Raw genomic sequence first — 20023 nt, forward strand, 5'->3', positions numbered from 1 at the left:
CACACATTTCTCTTAACATGCACATTTCTCTGATAAAGACACACAGATCTACACCAAACTTTCAATTATCGAGTTGTAGTTTGCTAGAATTCTTCATAGGCTTCACAGGCAAATAACTCCAGTTAGGTATTTTAAAGACTGCCAACATCTGAAGCCAGTTTGCTTAAATAAATACTCTGAGAAGAAATGTACGCAGAGCACTGGTATGTGCCTGCAGCCTTAAGCAGGCTGTTCTTTTCCCTAGGGGGAACCTTTATGAAGTTACAAAAAGCATCTAAGCAGTAAGCACTTTTAAAGCAATTTTTTTCTACAAGAACTAAGCATTTCAGTTGCAAGAAAAAAAGCAGTGTTTAGTTCATGTATTAGAGGAGATTTTGCTAACCAACAGGTCATGAAAAATATACCGCAGCCTGCAAAGAATCCAGTCAAGAGTTCACATATCACTGAAAAGCAACACACTCTCTACCCTAGGCCAAAAGTATGAGAGATGATAAGTGCAAAAGTGAAGTATGGAAAATACTGGAATCTAAAGACAAAATTCTTCGTATTCTGATGTGGGCTATGCAGCTCATCCAAATCAGGGTAGCAAAAATGTTAACAGAGTACTGGGAGGGAAAGATACTACTGTCTTATGGATATCCAGGTGGAGCCTCACCAACAACAACCAGCATCTCATTCATTCCTGTCTAATTAAATTTCTGCAGATGACTGCTCAGGCCTATTTAATAAAAAAACCCTCTAATTTATTTACCCAGAATACTACAACAGAAGTACTATATTCTCAAATGAGATATAGCTATGCATTTTAGTGTGACACAACATGAAAGTTTTGATGAGGTTACCAAAATCATGTAGATTCTCATTGGAAACCATATGCAGAATGAGTCTTTATCCCTCAGTTTGATTATACTGAACTTCTTCCAAATAAATTAAAATGCCTGCTGTTAAAATGATGGCCTTCCTTCTTTAAATAGAAAATTGGGGTGAGTAAATCAACATAGATAGCTCCAGCTTCAATGACCAATGATACAAAACATACATGTTCTCAATAAAGAAGACGGAATCTTCTTGTAGAAAAATCATGATGAAGTTGCTCAGGAGACCCCACATTATAGCTCACAGATTCCAGTTCCAAGCAAAACAGAGGAGGGAAACCAGAGCAAAACCCTCAACTCTTCTAATGCATAAAAGCCTTAACAGTGAAAGTGCAGACTGAAAAGCCTGTCCTGTAAGCCTAGATACTCCTGTTTCAAGGCAACACAGGATCAAACATCTAGCTGCAATGGTTTGTTATTACCGTCCAACCATGTCTGGAAGGAGAGGAAATTTCTCTAGTTAACAGCAACAACCAGACTGCATGACGAAGCTTCCATAGTATACTTCATGAAAAAGCAGCCCCAGCAGCGCACCTGGTTCCACACAAATGTAATATTCCCACAAAGCAGTCCTGTAGACACAAAGAGGGAAGCAATACAATTATCTCTACTACTACCAGTTTCCAAGCGAAGTTTACTTTTGATCTCTGGGCACGTTTGTATGGTAACAGACACATGCATTACCCAATCTTCATTTCCTTTTATTTCCATCCCTTATGCCTCAGGGGGCTGGTACAATATTATTTAGGAGTAACAACTGCAGAGCAAGTCCTCCTTATTCCCAGAAGCCCTGGGGTCAAGTAACCATAAAGCAAACAAACTACAGAGAACATGGAAATCAAACCACTAAATAGTCTATGCTGGGCACACGAGTAAGATTTTTCAAACAACTTGTATTCTGGGTCAACTCTTCTTTGCATTTCTAACCTGTCTAGAGTCTAGAAACACTTCCGGTTACACAATATGCAAATGCAGATATATTTCTAGAGAATCTACAGTTTAAGTAAAATCAAACGGACAGGAAAACATGCGAAAAAGGACTGAATATTCAAAATAAATTCTTCTCTGGCAGAGGCACAAACAGATTATTGGCCTAAAGAGTCAGGCAATTTTCCACACAGTCAAAACAGTACACCTTGCCAAACCCTGAATTCCCAATAAATGCCATAAAAGCCCTTCAGTAGAATTACTGTTGTTTCCTACAGCTTGTTCATGGTAACAACAGAGGAAGAAAAAAGAAAACCAAATACTGTATTTTTATTTTAGCAGCAGAATATATTATATAAGTATGTTACTTAAAGTAGAAAAGTACAACATAGATGATTTTATTACAAGTTAGATGCAAGGCTTATTGGAAAATGACACACAGCAGTCACCAGTGTTTAAAGGTCTCTTCCTCAACAAAATGGTTTAGCCTGCTTGAAGTCTGGTTCTAACAAAGAATCTGTAACAGAAAGAATGACCATTTTCCTTGCAAAAACAGAAAAACAGGGAGGAGCCTGCAAGTACACTAGAAGATTATAAATCTTGACAAGTCAGGAAAAATAACACATTAGAAGGAGAAGCAATTAGCTAAGTAACTAAGTCAGCAAATGTAGATCCAGCGTTCTAGTGAACGGCACATAAATGACACCGGGCTGTTGCAAAGCAAGCAGTGTATTATGATGCATAAACAAAAGGATGTCCTGTAACACATGAGAAGAAATCCTTCTCCATACCTAAAGACTGGTAGAGATTCATCTGGAATACTGTCCAGTTTTGGGCACCTCATTTTTAAGGTGATGTGAATCAGCTGGAGGGAACCCAAAGAAGTGTAACTAGAATGAGGGTTAGAAAACACAAGAAGCTGCACATTTGTTTTGGGTAAAGTCTACCAGAAATTCATGTCAAGGTAGGTATCGGGGAAGTGTCTGCCCTCCTTTATAGCAAGCACTGTGCATGATCATACAACAGATCAAAACCAAATCTGGTAATAAAATCTCATTCGTCTCAACTCCCTGTCCTATACATTAATACTGGTGCCTTCCTTCTACATAATTTCGTATGTGCAATTGTGCAGAAATGATGGGTTTTGGCAAAGTCGCTTACACTGTAAAATGGAAAAAGCAATGGAGGGAATACTTGAAAAGAAAATGAAAACTGAATTCCAGTATCATGTAACTTTAAACTACCTCCTTTTCTATACTTCACCACCAGAAGAAAATAGGAAACATTGCTCTACCATTTCTCATTCCTTTTCCTCAGCAGTATTAAACATTTTATGAGCACACAGTCCAAAAGGAACACTGTGTTGGGCCATAAACTGCAGAAATATATAATCTCCAGACACATATAAAAAAGTACACAGATGGCAGCAGTACTGAAGATAGTTATTACATTTCAACCAGTAATTTTAAACTACAACCAAGTTGTGCCTTCCGAGAATAATTTTTAACAGCCACACGAGAAGACGAAACCATCCAACTTTACCATTGTAACAACCCTTAGCAGTTGAATTAAAACCCTTTTATGAAAATTATTTTTCACTCCGTACTGTTGAGCAGAGGGATAACTGAAACATAAACAAGCTGCCAACAAAAAACGGGTTTATGAAGTTTTAGCGAGGGCAAAGAGAGAACTCTGGTCTGCTAAGTCCCCTTTCAGCATTTTGTTTTCCCAATTAAACTACACCTCAAATTAAAATTAATTCCAAACCACACTTTACAAACAGCAGTGTTCACATATATGTGAAATTCTGTCACTTGTTTTTAAACAGATTTTTGTAAGAAAACAAAGGGTAACACTAGAATATTTAATTAAAACCAAGCTACAGACTCACTTCTGGACACGAAAATGCTGCTAAGTATAACACGGGAGGAAATCCTAACATGAAATATTTTTGTTTCACAGGCTATTTGTTACTCAAACTGATGAAGCACACTGAACAAAGTTAGATTCATTCCTCTTTGCACCAAAAGAAAACAGAAGTTCTCATACAGCCAGCACAAGCAAAATTTTCTAATGCTGCTCAGTTCATCATTTAATTAGGACAAAAACTAATAGAACTTTGGTTCAGGGGGATTGAAACATCTTGAAGAGAAGAATTTTTCTTTACTAGAAGAAGGAAGTTAGTTTTGGAAGTAATTTTCCTGATTTAGGAAACAACTACTGTTTTCCACGACTCAAAGTTTGGGCTAGTCAATGTTTCTTCAATTCACATAGAACAAAAAAGTCAATTTCTGCAATATCTATATTATTCTAAATATTTATGCTCCTGTGGTAACATTCACAGTATGATTAGCATAAGACACTACTATCTTTTCATCCTATCAAGTTCACAGGAGGACTCGCTTTCTCCAAGAAGTTGGTGAATTATCTTAATAAAATCCTGCAGGTTTAGAAGCACTAGTCTGCGTCTTCTAAGCAAAGCCTCAAACCGCTTTAACTTTCATGCTGCTCTCTAAAGAAATACACAGACTTCATGAAAAAAAACCACCAAAGCCACTCATATGGATGGGGAGACAGAAAGGGAGATGGAGAGGAGAATTACATTATTAGGTAATTCTCAGCCTTTTGCAAGAGTTCAGTTTGATTATGTATAAAGATCCTTCTATTAGCAGTTGGGAAGGGAATTCAAGTTCACATACAAACACAAACATGCTTGAAACTTGAGCGACAAGACATTTTACAGAAATATCAGTAGCTCAACAGAAAAGGACCCATACTTTCTGCTGAGTTCTCACCACTTGAAACTGTTTGAACCACAGCTGGCATAAATATGGCTAGTAAATTTCTGGTAACAGTTCTAAAATGTTTTCTGCTGATAAGGTTAGCTCCTTATTAAACACATGTTTCAGTGTGGTATAACATATATTTCTCTTTTTAGAAAACTTCAAAATTACACCAGTTCTCTAAGTTTTGGAAGCAAAAAGTTTTTCTTATGCTGGTTTTAAACAACTTGCAAAGATAATTCAATTGCTGTTTATGTAGCACTGGCATTAAAAAATACTTCTTAATGGCAAAGTATAAGAAACAAAGTTTGCATTTCAGCAGCTTACAGTCCAGATACAGACAAATTCACCTGGAAGTCTCATGTATCTCATATTGTTGTTACATACTGTAACAACAATTCAACTACCCATTTTTTCCAAGCTTTCTACAAATTTATTATCAATTCAAAGGGAACTGGCATTAAAAAACTCTTCTTGAGAAATCTTCCATTTTGGAATTTGTTTAGCTCTCAATACATACTAGGCAGATAAGGAAGTCAGGAAGCTAGACAGGAACATACAGGACTGATTACTGCTGCTTAAATACAAAACCAGAAGACAGCATCAGCACACGCTGTAACAGAACACATTCAGATGCAAATAACGCTTTAAAACAGATAGATAACTTTTCATATAGCTTTACATATTCACTTGATTTAAAAAATAAAAGGCTTTTTGTTTGATTTTTAGTCATACTGTTTTTCTCAGTTTCTTGGTAGAGCTTTAGATCTGACTGACTAGTTTCAACAAAACCTGGCAGAAAAAATTGGTTTTGCTCACCCCTGTGTGCAGTGAAAGGGAAAAAAGGACACTGCTACAATTGTGCACCATGGAGGAAAAAGCTTCAGTGACTGTTCAGTCATCAGTACAGCTGCCAGGTTGCCCATCAAAAGACAAGAAGCCATCCAAACCATGTGCTGCCTCTTGCCCTGGCATCATTTAAAGAGCCTAGGATGGAACCGGGCTTACTGCTAAGTTAGGTGGAAAAAGAGATCGGAAATGGAAATCAGGCAGTATATTTCACTTCTTGAGAAATAAAACCTTTTACTAATGTGAAAGCATGAGAAAAAAAAGGCTTTATTTCTTTGTACTTTACAAACAAAAAAATTCAAACCCCATTACAGGAAGCAGGCATCTAAATCGCACAACACTCACTTCATTCAGTAGCTAAGATGGTGCTTTCCATTTAGTATGTTTAGTTAATTTCTCTCACCTCAAAATGCATTAAGGTATCATTTACTGAATTATTAAATTCAGTAAAATTAAAAAATATTAAAATTTAAAATTAAAATTAAAAAATAAAAATAAATTCAAATTATTTATATTTTACACAGAGGATGGCAAGCATTACTTTCCAATGAGCATCTATACATTGTTCATGGACACAGTAGGAGTGTTTTCTCAACAGGAATGACCCCATCCTCACAGCATCCTCACAACTAACAGCTCCGTTATTCCCATTTCACAAACCAAAAATAGAAGTGCAGGGAGTTTACTGAACAATGACCATAAGTTTTGAGATAGTTAAGGTCAGCTTTTGTCCCTGAATACTTCATACTGTATAGGGGTACTTAGGAACTTCCTTTGAGTTCTGTAAAAGCTATGAATGCTAGTCACTTGTGCTCATCAAACGTGATATCCTGACACCATAAACACCCAATTAAAAAGAGCTAGAGACTGCATCAGACTCATTTGAACTCTGGCATTACATAGTAGTACAGGGTTTCCCCAAATTTAATGCCATTTGAACTCATTTCCTTTTTAAGAATTGAGAAAAACAACTATTTAAAAATACTCTGTGACAAGCAGCTATTTATGTTTACTAATGCATTCCAATGGTTAATTAGTCCAGTAAGAACACACCCCTTATTTGAAGTCTCAACTTGCTTAATTCTGTTTCCAACCACAGAACTGTGGTATACCTTTGTCAGCTTTTATCAAATACCTCTTCCTCAAGCAGGTCCATACTGACTAATGAAGAAACCCTTAACATTTCCCTAGCTAAGCTAAACAAAGTAAGCACTTTCCATCTTAATTACTAAGACTGCTGTCCCCTTCTCCCAGTTATTTTCAGGGCTATTCTCGGGAAGCTGATTTTCTACTGGCCTCCCTGGACTGTTAAGACCAGACATACTGCTCCAGTAATGGTTATAGCTAAGTAAATTATACATGACCTCATTATTTCTGATTCCCTTGCCCAACTATTTCTAAGTTTTTCACCAGACATTTTAGCTACAGTCTAAAAGTGTTGACTTCAAGCGCAACACATATCAGTCATCAACTCCAAATCTTTCAGTCTCAGATTGAGTCCCACTAGTTGTCCAACTCAGTATCCAGTGGCACTGATTCAGCCATGAAATAAGTGTTACATTATTTTTCATGTGTCCAGTTCACTAGTGATCTGGATCACTCTGCAACCGTATTAATGTTCTTTTACTCCCAAATGTATATTTATGAGTTTCTAGGTAAATAAAAACATCTGAAATAATTCTAACAGTTATTTACAATGAGAGCCTTGAATACTGTGCAACCTTAAGTAGCAGAGGTTAATGCAATATATGCAACAGCACTCTTACCTCTAGCATGCCCCAGCAATTGCATAACACACCCCCATGTTAGGTTTTATATGTTACTCATACACAACCTTGCGTTGCAAGAAACCAAACGTCTAGCCACAGCCCTCCTAGAATTCTTAACTAGCATGAGTTACTACAGTTTATTTTGTGAAGTAAAATTTAACTAATCTTTAAAATACGCCAGAACCAACCCATGAGCAATGTGTTAGAGATGGCAATAAATTAAAACACAGTTGAATTTCCATTGGATAAATTGATGGGAACTTTTAAATGTTCAGGCTTTATTTTCTTCTTATGTAGAATGAATTAGGATCACAATCTTAGGCTACTTCATATCATCTAACTGTAAGACTTTTGTGAATATTAACATTGTCCCTCTGGCTAAGCAGGGCAGCAGCCCGAACTGTCAGAGGCTCCAATCCAGCTCAGCTTCATCATTTTAATGAAGAGGAAGGGGGGAGCAGGGGGTGTCTAAAGGAGAAGAAAACAGAGAAATAGAAAAATAGTATCTTCCCATACAGCTTCTTCCTTTTTTCAAAAGGCTACATAATATTTTCCCAAATTATGAGGGCACATACTTACAAACAATTCTCTCGTGTCTTTTTAAAGCCCTGTAAGTACTACGGGGTACATTACGTAGGACACTGTCTTTTGTACCTGAACTTTAAAGGCAAGGGGGTTTAATCTTCTCCATCAAAAGTGCTTAGAAATTACATAGCAGAAGGAAATCCATTATTCTTAAGTCAGCCAGTTCCACATCTCTGATGTGTACACTTCTGGTATGATAGCTGCTGTGACCTCAGGAATGCCAGAGGTAAAAGGCCTCACCAGCCTTACTTAAGCTTCTCTCTTCAACTTGAGAGATGAGTAGGTAGATTACCCATAGTAGGAAATAATTCCAAGAGTTGAGTCTCAATGACATCTTTTGAGTTGATATGATCCACAGAGGATCATATAGTAAAGGCACACACACATACTTATGCAGCTTACATCTTCAAAGCACTTTTCGATCAGTTCTACCCAGTCCCTACCTGGAGTGGTTGCCTCTTTATTTTACAGGCAAGTCCACAGACAAGAATTTACTGTGCTGTTACTGCCCTTTCACCATTAATTAGCGTACATTATCAGTCACAAAAGGAATTCAGGCTGCTCATAAACTTTTTGCTGTATTTTCTGCAAACTTAAGTGGAAGAGACAGAGGCAGAAAAAGATCTTCACCTAGTCAGAGCAAGCACTAGTTAGAGCAAGCACTAGTCAGAGCAAGCATTGCATTAGAAGGGAACCATCAGGGAGAACAGTATTTAATGGCACAAAACAAAGTAAGATTTAAGGAAAAAAAGAAAGAATGAAAGAAAACAAAGCACTGGAACACAGCTGGATACTCTTGCAAACCCTTTTTTGAGGACCTAAATAAAAAGGAAAAACCAAAACCAAAAAAAACCCACCATGCAGAATAGCTACTGTTCCCCCATTCCCTAACTACTTTTTAGTTGGTACCTACTTGAAGATTGCTGCTAGAACCTTTTTCTGGTTTTCATCTTCCTGTCATTATCATTCTTCTCAGATTCTATTAATTGATACTGTAAGGCAAAAATTTAAGAAAGAAGGAAGAACTTACTGGTATTGAGAACTCCTCCGCCAAATACTTCAACACTGATGCTCCTCTAGCCAAAAAGTTGCTTCTCTCTATCAGATTGCCTTGGAGTTTTGTATCAAATTCCTTTCTGACAACTGAAGCAATAGAGTCAACTATTATGAGTTTAACTTTCTTTGAAATAATTTCTTCTTCCAAAGACGTAATCCTGAAAAAAAAAAAAAACAAAAAAAAACCAAACCAACATAAAAACCTCCAGTCATTGATAATACTATTTACACAATAGAGCCATTTTATACCCTGATGCTGTTTAAAAAGGTCTACTTTAATAACCTGGAAGTCAGCCCCTCTTTTCCCCCCTCACACACAACCTCCATGTTAACACTCTGCATATGTTAAGAGATTCTGAGGCTCAGTAGGCCACAGAACCAAAACCAGGACCTTTCTGAAAGAGTTTTGGAAGAACCTCTGGTTAGCAATACTATGCAGTACAACCCCTGAATGGCAGACAGCAAGTTAAGTGGACACTGAAAGTATGCCTTTTTGCTCACAGTATTTCATTGCCAACACCAGAATCCTTGGTGTCTATACATGCATAGGGTCAAATCTGTTTCCAAAGACAGTATGCCAAACCTAACCCAATGATAGAACACTATTAGCTGTTCTCTAATAAAGCTGCACTAGAAGTTACTCTTAGAATAATTCTCCCACTAACATAAAACACACAAGATGATGCTAAAATATAACATAATTCATTCTCATTGCAAAATGTGTTCACAAATTAACATAAGGTAATAACATGACTGCCAACAACAGCATTCAGGCTGACAACTGTTAAACGATTCCTCCCTCCCACTGCTGGAGGGGTCCCAGTCCCCTGGAAGTAAACTGTGCTCCTCCAAAGCACACCTATTTCAGGAAAACATAACTCCACAATCCAAGACTTGACAAGACCTGTCATAGCCCTTTAAAGGCTTACAGGGATCAGATCGTATAGAAATTGTCTATCCAAAATTAGGAAACATCAACTGGATTAGTCATAAGGTATGAAATGAGAAGAGCCAATGTCAGTCTTTCCATAGCAACTTTTGAGACTGTGCTGTTATCAACATGAAAACGCCTCCAAAAATATAAATTACTCTTCACAAAACTTTGATATCAAACAAATACTGTTATAAACAATCCAGTTAAAAATTGTCTTTTTTTTTTAAGCTGGTAAAGAATACCTCTTCAGTACACTGCCACAGGTCAGCTCTCGATACAGGTGGATGCTACGGGTCATGCAGAACAGCTTTTCTTCTGAGTCAAAATAAGCAGGGAATCTGTTTCCTGCTATCTCAATCAACCTATCAGAAAAACAGAAGACATAACACTGCAAAAGGAACAATATGGGATAACAAGCATCAAGTATTCACAAAGCAAACCAAGCACACCTCTGAATGATGAGCAGATACCAAGTAACACTGGAAATATTTTTCAAAAGAGAAGCATACTTTCGCAGTCAAATTGAAATACTTGAAGTCAGAATACCTGTGTCCTGTTCCTAGTGATGCTAAGAATCAGTGATCCACTGGGGAAAGACATAACATGTCTGTATATAAAGAAACAACCTCTCATATAGAAGGAACTGCAAAATTTATAGTTACTGAATGCAAAGTTCTTTTGAGCTTCGTACAAGAAGCTCCACTCAATGGCCAAGCATTCTCCTATTTTAATTATCATATGTAACTATTATTTTCATTTAAGCAGAAGTAATTCAGACCACCTTCCCTTCCACCTTTATCTTGCAGTGAAATCACAAAGTGGACCTTGTGTCACCACAGGAATTTAACAAGCCAACAACAAACAGAAGATCTATTACAAGATCCAGCCAATATGGAAGTGAGACTGCAAAGAACAGAGCCCAATTCAACTGCAAGTACTTATACAAGCAGTACATGCATGGAAAGTATACCTGCAAAAGTGAAAATCTTTTCACAGATAATCTCTCTTTAAAAACAAATACAAGGTCATTTGGATGGGAGACTTTCATTGAAACTATTTCCATTATGCCAGTTACCTATTTGTAAAAAGGGCTCATAAAATCTTTAAAAATACATACTTTTTTTAGAACATAGCAAAAAAAAAAGCCCAAAACATCAGCATTGTGTCACAAAGTGACTGAGGCTCCAGCTGCCAGGCAGCTACAACTGAACATCCATCCATTCAGATAACACAGGTAAAACCGGTATGACTTGATATAATGAAATGACTGAACAGTTTAAGTGGCTGCTTCACTGACAGAACTGAATGTGGGGTTCCATGATTAAATGTTCTCCATTACCTTATTAGCAAATTCATGACCCTCCAAAACCATGAATTACAATTGTTAAGCACACTACTACTTATTATGAGAGTAGACTAAGGAAGCATACCAGATAACTCACAATAACACCAAAAGAAGTCAGAAGAACTTGGGTATTTTTATTTGTTGTCAAAATACTTTTATATTCAGAAACTAAGCTTTGAAAAAGCTCTCACACAGATATAAAACTAAACAATTTACTGATGAGACACCAACATTTTCAGTTAAGTGAGATTTTATACATAAAATCGAGGACATTAAACGGTATATGTTTCAGAACTGCTAACTGCCTGGCTCACTCTTTGGAAGTCAGTTGGAAGAGGTTCCACCCCTTTGAATACAATGCAATTTTATCCAGGTCCTTAAATAAATGGTACAAGAATTTAATTTAGAAACTTGTATTCACAATCTGAGCACTGTATTCTTCCAAAATGAAGATTTTATTTTGTAATGACAAAACATTGTTCGTACTTTAAGCAGACATATCCAACTGCTTCTAGCTTGAGAAGAGTGGCATCTAGTGGATGATATCTGTGGGCACAACTTACTGGTTATTTTGATGTTTTTATTCAGGCATCTTTCATTAAAACCCAAAATGTTAAAGCTATTTTAGAAACACGATTTTAAATCAGTTTTATGTGGTTTAAAAATTAGAAACACTAAGCTTGAATGTCAACATACCCATCCTGAGCAAGCAAATTTGTTACAATAGTACGAATCTCATTCATTAGATAAATTACTACATCTAAACTTGTCCCACAGAACTTCCAGGGACAGAACCTTGTCTTTCCATTCACACAATTAATCATACACAGAACATGTTCTCTGAAATTAGGGTAGAGGCCCACAGGGTGGAAAAATCCATTTGTTCTCAGCTTTGATTCACAGAAACTTGTACCTAGTAGTTCCTTTTTACAAGCACGAAGTACGGCTAGAAAGAAAAGCAAAACCAACAAATTATTTTCAGACCTTCTAAATAAGTCTGGTGTGTTTTCAGTTAATAGCTGGCTAGAGTTGAACTGAATTGCTGCAAAACTGATGACAACAATTTTGATTTCCAGACTTACTATGGCCATTCCATCTAGCTGCCCTAGTGTCTGTGTTCTGACAAAGCTGAATGACGGACACCGTCTGCACTGCTACAGCTTTCTCTTACATTCAAGTAAAAAAAAATACAAATTACAGAAACCAATGGCATATGTTAGAAGACCAGCCTCAATTCTGACCACTCTGCTCAGCATTTCTATTAGCTTGAAGTAAACTGTCACATTAGAGAATAAGTTATGAGACTATGAAAGTTTGTGGAAGCAAAAAGCTCCTGCACTGAAGTAAGACCTGCCAGGCAGAATGACAGAAGAAAAGTGCCTTTCAGCAAAGGAAATAAAATATCCAGCTTTATACAGCATCTTTCTAGAAGCAGAGTAGCATTATAGGCAGTATGACAGCCACAACTTTGCTAGTCTCAGCCCTAAAGAGCAGCAGGGATACAAACCCTTCTCAGGCTTTCCGTAAAGGCTTTTGGTTTTACACAAAAATAGTGCCAGATAAACATCTCTCTCCATCAACCCCTTTAAAATAAGTTGCTATGAAATGAGTATTTGCCCGCTTAACCCCAGTGTTTAGAACAACAACAAAACCAAAACATCTCCTACTCACTATCTATTAATAACACAGGATTACAGAATTGTAAGAAAATTCAGGTTAGGAAGAGAACTCAGAAGAACTCCATGGTAACATCCTGTTCAAAGTAGTGTCAGCTATGAAGTCAGAAGAAGGTGCTTAAGGTCCCTAAGGATGGAAGCAGCGCAACCTCTCTAGGCAACCTTTTCCAATTCCTGACTGTTCTTCTGGTAGAAAAGCTGCTCCATTTATCAGCACAAAAATTGATTTCAATGTACGCCTGCTGTCCCCCTGCCATGGACCACTGTCCCATCACCTTGATGGCCTCCTTATTGGTAGAGGCAGGCTGCTGTTAGAACCCTCTCAAAGCCTTCTCACCTCTAGACTGAGCAAGACCTCAGACTCTCTGCAAAGGGCAAGTGTTCCAGCCCCAACCACCTTGGTAGACCTCTGATGAATTCCCTGCAGTTTGTCATGTCTTTCTCATACTGAAAGCCCAAAACTGGACACAGGATCTACATGAAGTCTAACAGGTACCAAGTAGAAGGGGACAAGCACTTCCCTCACTGTGCTGGTGCTGCTCCTTAGGGGTTGCAACACATTATGTATAGCTGTCATTTGCAACTAAGCAATACTAAATATCATTTAATACATAAACATTCTCATCCTTAGTAATAATGTTACTTTTACCACGTCCTTTTTATATCCTACTCTTTTCGGCAGTTTCATTTTCACATTCACCTGTTTTCTATTGGTTAGCATTCACTTTTAAGCAACAAGTTTTAAACAGTTAAGGACCCAGTGGATGAGTTATTTGCATTCCCTATCTATATTTCAGGGACCTGAAATAAATATTAAGTGGTATGTAAGAAGGGAGCACCAGACTTTGCAGAGCCATTGCTTGAACCGTTGTTTTTTTTTTTTTGCTATATTACAATTCGGGTTAAAGTAATTAAAACTTTTGTGAAATCAAGTCAACAAAAACAGGCTTAGAAACCCCACCTTTTCATCTATGATAACTTCAAATGATTAAACAATGCAAATACATTTGCTTTGATACTCTGAATTCAGGCCATGGGTATAACTACTAAGTCATCTGAAACACATAAATTATTTCAATGAATCTTCTACTGCCCATTTTGCTAAGCAAAGATGAAAGTACTGTACTACTTGTCCTCCCCTACATCATTAACTTTTGAACTAATTCCAAACAGTGACAAAGGAATACACATCTCAAAAACATTGAATCCTCATAGTTTAGAGAACTTGGTAACTAAGTAAACTAAATTAGAGCTACCTTTAATGAAATACTGCAGAATTATTTCAACAGTTAACCAGTCACCAACACATGCGCTCATCTGTAACTCTCAAGCAGATACAGCATATAGCATCTCCTGTCCATTCAGCAGTAAGGGGATACTGTAGGTGTACACATGAGCAGTTTTAGTCCCACGGGAAAAGCAGGAGATACTAGAAGAATGAAAGATGTTATAGAGGGATGGGAATATAGTACTGCATGACCACTAAGGATGTAGGGGAGAGGATAATGCAGAAGGAAATCAGAAGTGCAGAAGGGCAGGGGGCCCCACTCAGCACAAACAGGATAGAAATCTGAAGAAAAACTGGATATGTCAGTCCTACTGTTCAGACAAAAACCTCCATTTCCTTTGTATTCAAAGCGTTGGGCCTTTACATCCTCAAAACCTTCCTGGTAACTCCACAAACTAAACTGCAAAGAAAGATTTCAGGTACAGGGCTGTTAAGATCATTTCTAAATTAGAGAGTGTGCCAAGCACCTCGTAATTCCACAAGTGGAATCTGCCTCCTAATTATTATTAATCATACAAATTAGGAAGTTGAGCAAACCATTTTAGTAAATTATTTTTGTCACCTACAGAATAACTGCACACATTAGATGAATGGTTAATAATTACCATCTGTATTTACTTAAAAAATGCTTAACTATTGCTCAGAAAATAACCGAAGGCTCCGAGAGAAAAGATGCCAAAGAAGTTGGAAGCGTGTTGTTTCAGAATTTTGCACCTTACCTCTCAGCACTGAATGCAGACTCTGTGTCAATGTATATAACAGCCCCATCCAGTCCTCCCATGCATACAGGCAGTGTAGCCAGAACACATGCCATAATACAAAACTGAGTTTTGCCACAACCTGGTGGGCCAGTTATCTGGAAGAAGAAAAGATCAGTAACATAAACAAGAGATATCACATTCATTTTGAATTCTACTTTTAGGTAAGACCCATCAGCCAGAACACCTCAAAGTTTGCTCTACCAGCTACCAAAGGAGGGCACAGCCACAAAGAGAATGCAGCCCACAAAGAGCAAATTGCAGTTACTCTCGGACCTGTGCCTTGCAGTCAAACTCATCACTGAAGAATAATAGTTCTTGAGACACAACATTATGTTTGTGTTCATTTCTCTGACATCCTTTATTATGTAACTTTCATATTTGAGGCTCCCTATTCCCATCCTCCTCTTACAGGATATTCGCCAGAGCCACAGCTAATTCTTTTCCATCTCCTTCTCTGTGTTACCTTCTAAAATAAAGCAGAATTGGAATAGTCACAGTTGACATTCACATGACATCAATGGCCTTTAGAGCTGAAAAAGTCCAGAGCTAATGAGTTCACAGCTGTAAATGACTGCTTAGGAGTCATCATTACCTTGGTTACAACCAGGTCTCCCTTGGAAATCACAAGTGTCATTACTTACCTTGTAAAGACTGAATGTTCAGTATGGACCTCATTTATACATAAGACAAACTTTATCGGCCCAGAGACTACACTCTGCTATGTAGCATGTGCTTTGTCATTGGCATTAGCTCCCTATTACCATATTTCAAGAATGAACACCATTTAAGGTTCAGACCAGCTTGCCAATTTTAAGATTCCACCTGCGCTGACTGAAATCTTACGTTAAGATTTGCACGTGCAAATACAGCACACTCAACTTGTGTGAAATGGTTCCAGTATTATCCAAGAGAAAAGCCACAAGGATCAAAAGAACACATTGTTTGAAGAGAGCCACAGTTTCAGAGAGCAAGATTTTTCTACTAGGGATCGCAGCATGCTGTTCTTCATCCACTGTAGATCTTGCAGAGATTGTAAATGAATGCTGAGCTCTGTGTTCAGATAATCACATGTTCATCACTACTACAGTGGGTCTTTAAATACCGTATCACATTGTCACTGCTTCTGGGAAGGGAGACAATGATATCTTAAATACTAAGAGGGCTGAAAAATCAGGAAATGTAAACTTGAAGCAACTTTAAAACCAAAGAGTAGTGAGTTCATTCTGACTCTAGTAGGGACTAAATAATAATGTGCTATAAAAGTAAGCCACACAGAGGAGGTTAAACTGCAAAACATAGCGTACCTTCTCAAAACAGCACTGCCAAAGCAAAGGCTTAAAAACAGAGCTGTTCTTTTAAATTAAAAAAGAAACCTTTCAACAGACACTCAAAATCAAACTGATTTTTGATCCTAAATGCACAACAGTTTAAGTACAAACACCCTTTCACCACAAGATACTACAGTATCCTTATAGTTTTGTTTTAAGCAGCAGCAGCATGACTTGGAGCACAGAAACTTTACAAGGAAACAGTGAAGGACTGCATTAGCTACAGTTACACATTAGCGACTGTTAACAGTTGGTTAAAATATCTTTAATCACTTTTGTCTTTAAACAAGGTCTGAAAACCAAGCTATATCAGTCAACCTACTCCAAACCTTAATGCAAGAGAAGCATTAGATGATTTTGTTTAGAAGCACACACTGCATTTAACAAATTACAGAACCGGAATCAGCCAATAATAATTTCTGCAATTATCTCCCCTCCATCTAGGGTACTTAGATTACAAAATATATCAACAATAGCAGCCACATTTTAATATTAACCCAGAGCATATATAAAAATTGCAGAGGCAAAACATATCCCTTAGCCTGTGATAGCCAAGCAATCTTACCAGCTGTTTCTAGTTAAAAAGAAGATTTGAAATGAACGAGGGGAGGGCATCAATCCAGTTGTTAAATTAAAATGTTCAGACAACTGTGCAGAGACCTCATAAAACATTTGTAGTTTCAGCCTTGCCTGAGAGATGCATTGGAAATATTTATTTCAGTGACTAATGCAGGAGCTAATTCAGAAGAGATGCTGTAAAAATGTCCAAGAATACAAGCATCCTATCAGAGAAAGACAGGGAATTTTACAGTATGAAGTAGAATAAGGAAACAAGCCAATGAAGTGAGAGAAAATTTGTATTCCCAAAGACAATACTTCATCTTTCAACAGCATTCCTTTAAAGGGCATCAAAAGAGGTTTTTAAATAATCTACAGTAAACAATGTTAGAGAACTACCATATTTAATTGTAGTTAATGCTGGTTCAGCAAGTGTTCTGAACACTACAATCTTCATTTAAAAATAACAAGCTGGAATTCTTCTACCATAATTTAAACTGAATGTCTGTAAAAAGTCTGCTTAGTTTGTTTTATTCTAAATTTGCTCTGGAAGAGAAAAAAAAAAAAAAAAGAAAAAAAATCAAGTCCACCCAGATAGAAATGTGAAGACTGCAACCATTTTTCATTTATCTCTGCTAATAAAATATACTTTTATTTTTCATTAAGCTATATATTATTTTCTCTGGCACATCTGTAGGGTTTGGACAAAATCACAAGGAGCTAATTTTTCTTCAGCTACCAGGGGATTAAACTCTTCAATATTCTTACTTTAATTTTTCCTCAGAGGAGTTGGCCAAAAGCTGACAGCTGACCACAAAATTTCAGCTATGATTTAATTTCCAACTCAAAACCTAATAGTGGTTTGGGAAAAAAAATGGTCTGAGACAGTGTAATAGAAATCAAATCCCTCTGGCACTCAAAAAGCAAGCGGCTTTGGCTGTAGAAGTTACCCCCCCAAGTCTTAACCCCGTGGCTCATGTACTCAAATTCCAAGTTTCCAACCACCCTCACTGCTGGGTAAAGTAACAGGAAGACAATGATTTAGCCACACCAGTCAGGAAGTGACTGCTGCATGCAACATATTTTTGAAAACAACTTCTTTCAGAATACCTGTCTAATAACAAAAAAGGGTAATCTGCTGGTCAGCTATGCTCCAGTAAATTGCAAAAGAGCAAATTAAATTATGAAGTTCCAAAAACCAATCGAATCCGAAAAGAATGCAACCTGGAAGTTTTCACAAGCTGCAGTACAGCATCACAGCAGCAGCAGCAGACACTTGTCAGCTTTCTACTAAAATTTCATCCAGCAGTCATACTAAAGAACACTTGTAGCGCTGCCAGCTACTTCAGAACTCATGACGCTTGCAACTATGCTTTAAGTATCTCCATAACCAGGCTTTAAATGAGAAACTCAGTTTCTGCAGTGTTAATTGTTCTCTGCCTTTTGCTGAGAAACACAACACATGCCCTGATTACTTCACACATTTAGCACCTAAAAGGCTGCTAAATAAAAGCAACAAACTTTTTTTTTTAAAGACATCTTTAATATCTTAAATTAGTCATCTGATTTCCGGAGCCTACCTAGTTCTCCCTATAACATTTCTAATTAAACAGTTATTATGCATCAATATTGTCAAACTGGTATGAGGGTGCAACCAAGACCAAGCTACCGGTAGGATGCAGAGCCTGCAGTTCTAGGCTCATCCACCAGATGTCTTGTACAGACTTCAACATCTCAGACACGTTGTGAGATCACCTAGTGAAGGTAACTGCGTTAGGCAGGTCTCTATTTCTAACCAAAATATGTTAGAATACAAAAACAAACAAACAAAACAAAAAAAAGTTTGGGTTTGGTCTGGTTCTTTTTTTTTGGGGGGGTGTCAGAAAAAAAATTCCAATGGAACACCTTTCCTGTTGCAGTGCTTTTCACTTACAGTTAGATAAAAGTTCAGCCTATCTTTGAATATATTCACTTCCCCAACTACTTTTAAATACATTGATACATACAGCTTATGACCGTTATTAAAACAGAAGTTAGTAACATTTTCTCAGATTTTTTTATATCTCAAACATTTTTTAAAACATTTATATGTTTTAAGGAAACACTGAGGAAAAAAATTGAGTATTGTGATAATCAACCACACTGAGAGGTATTACAAATTACAGAGCTCCGGAAAACTTAGCATTTGCATTTACTTCTTAAAGAGCGGTATTTTATGCCATCTCAGGAAAATTACATCGAACATCAATGTTTTGAGGTCAACTGCTTGCAGAACTTGCTTTCAAATAAAACAATAAATAAATAAATAAATAAATAAAACTACATCAAACCAAAACCTAGAACTCAAAGGTTAGCTGAACTCCAGTAAAACTCCCAGCATGTCAACCACTTCTTTTCCTGGATGGCCCTTGGAGCAATGCCATGTACATGGCAACTGGCAAGCTTAAGTCTCTCTGTGCTCCAGAGCCATTCTACCTGGTCTTCAAGCAAGAACAGGTCAGACAGAGACTGCACTGCTAGCCGAGTGATAGCTGTGCTTAGGATTAATATTCATGACATTCAGCAGCCTTGTAAGTTAACTGGATGGCTCTTCTGACTCAAAAGGATCACATCCACTTTTTTTTAATTAGGGAAAAAATATTCCAGGATCCTTTAATGCAAACTTCTACACTCTGGCCATCTTAGTCAAAACTGCCAAGCCACAAGAAGGAAGGCAGAACAGATTGGGTTAACCTACAGAAGAGTGACATCCTTGTTTTGGGCACCACTCATGAGCCATTCACAGGCTCAAGGACAAATCAGCACATCACAAAAAAGGCAATCTCTACTCTACTTCTTTCTCCTACCTGTGCGGCGGTGACTCTCCATTTCAACTAAAGAAGCAGAACTCAGAAGTTTAAGCAGCCTAAAGACGTGGCCAACCATTCTCTGCCTCCACTGAGAAATAGTGGACCAAATGGAAATTTCATAAAGCCAGGTACCAGCTGCAAGTGAACACCATCTCTTTCCAAACATATGCTGTGCTATTTCATCAGCTGACTGCATGAACAATAATCCAAAATAAAAGGAGTCAAACTACACCCAGTGCGGCCATTGCTTTGCTGATAAAAATATTTTTAGGCACTAAAACCTAACCTCCTGCTGAAAGACTCTATCCTCAACAGCAGCACAGTTATTATCTCAGGATGCTACATATCCCACTGGTACGTATAACAACAGCTTGCTCTTCTTCAATGAAAAGAAATTTAGCTAGTCTTTTCTCCCAGAATTTAAAGACTTGTATTACTCA

General features: G+C 37.4%; 1 protein-coding gene and 1 long non-coding RNA gene across 9 annotated transcripts in view; one reads left to right on the forward strand and one right to left on the reverse strand.

The window, feature by feature from the left end:
• RAD51B (RAD51 paralog B) overlaps positions 1–20023 on the reverse strand; it is a 455666-nt gene that overhangs the window by 387514 nt on the left and 48129 nt on the right. For all 8 annotated transcript variants that reach the window (XR_009964928.1, XM_062619224.1, XM_062619219.1 and 5 more), the window contains exons 5-7: positions 14807–14943; positions 10021–10140; positions 8819–9002 (exon numbers count right to left, since the gene is read on the reverse strand). Coding sequence is in view for 7 of the 8 variants with exons in the window: in XM_062619224.1 (XP_062475208.1) it covers positions 8819–9002; positions 10021–10140; positions 14807–14943 (441 nt within the window). In the remaining variant the exon portion in view is untranslated. The remainder of the gene's footprint in view (positions 1–8818; positions 9003–10020; positions 10141–14806; positions 14944–20023) is intronic.
• Positions 1–20023, forward strand: part of LOC134163952 (uncharacterized) — a 392100-nt gene that overhangs the window by 292732 nt on the left and 79345 nt on the right. The gene's annotated exons all lie outside the window — the stretch shown is intronic.

The sequence above is a fragment of the Pezoporus occidentalis genome, unplaced genomic scaffold (assembly GCF_034315485.1).
Source record: "Pezoporus occidentalis ecotype Australia unplaced genomic scaffold, CSIRO_AGI_Poc_V1 ctg21, whole genome shotgun sequence".
NCBI classification, from domain to species: Eukaryota; Metazoa; Chordata; class Aves; order Psittaciformes; family Psittacidae; genus Pezoporus; species Pezoporus occidentalis.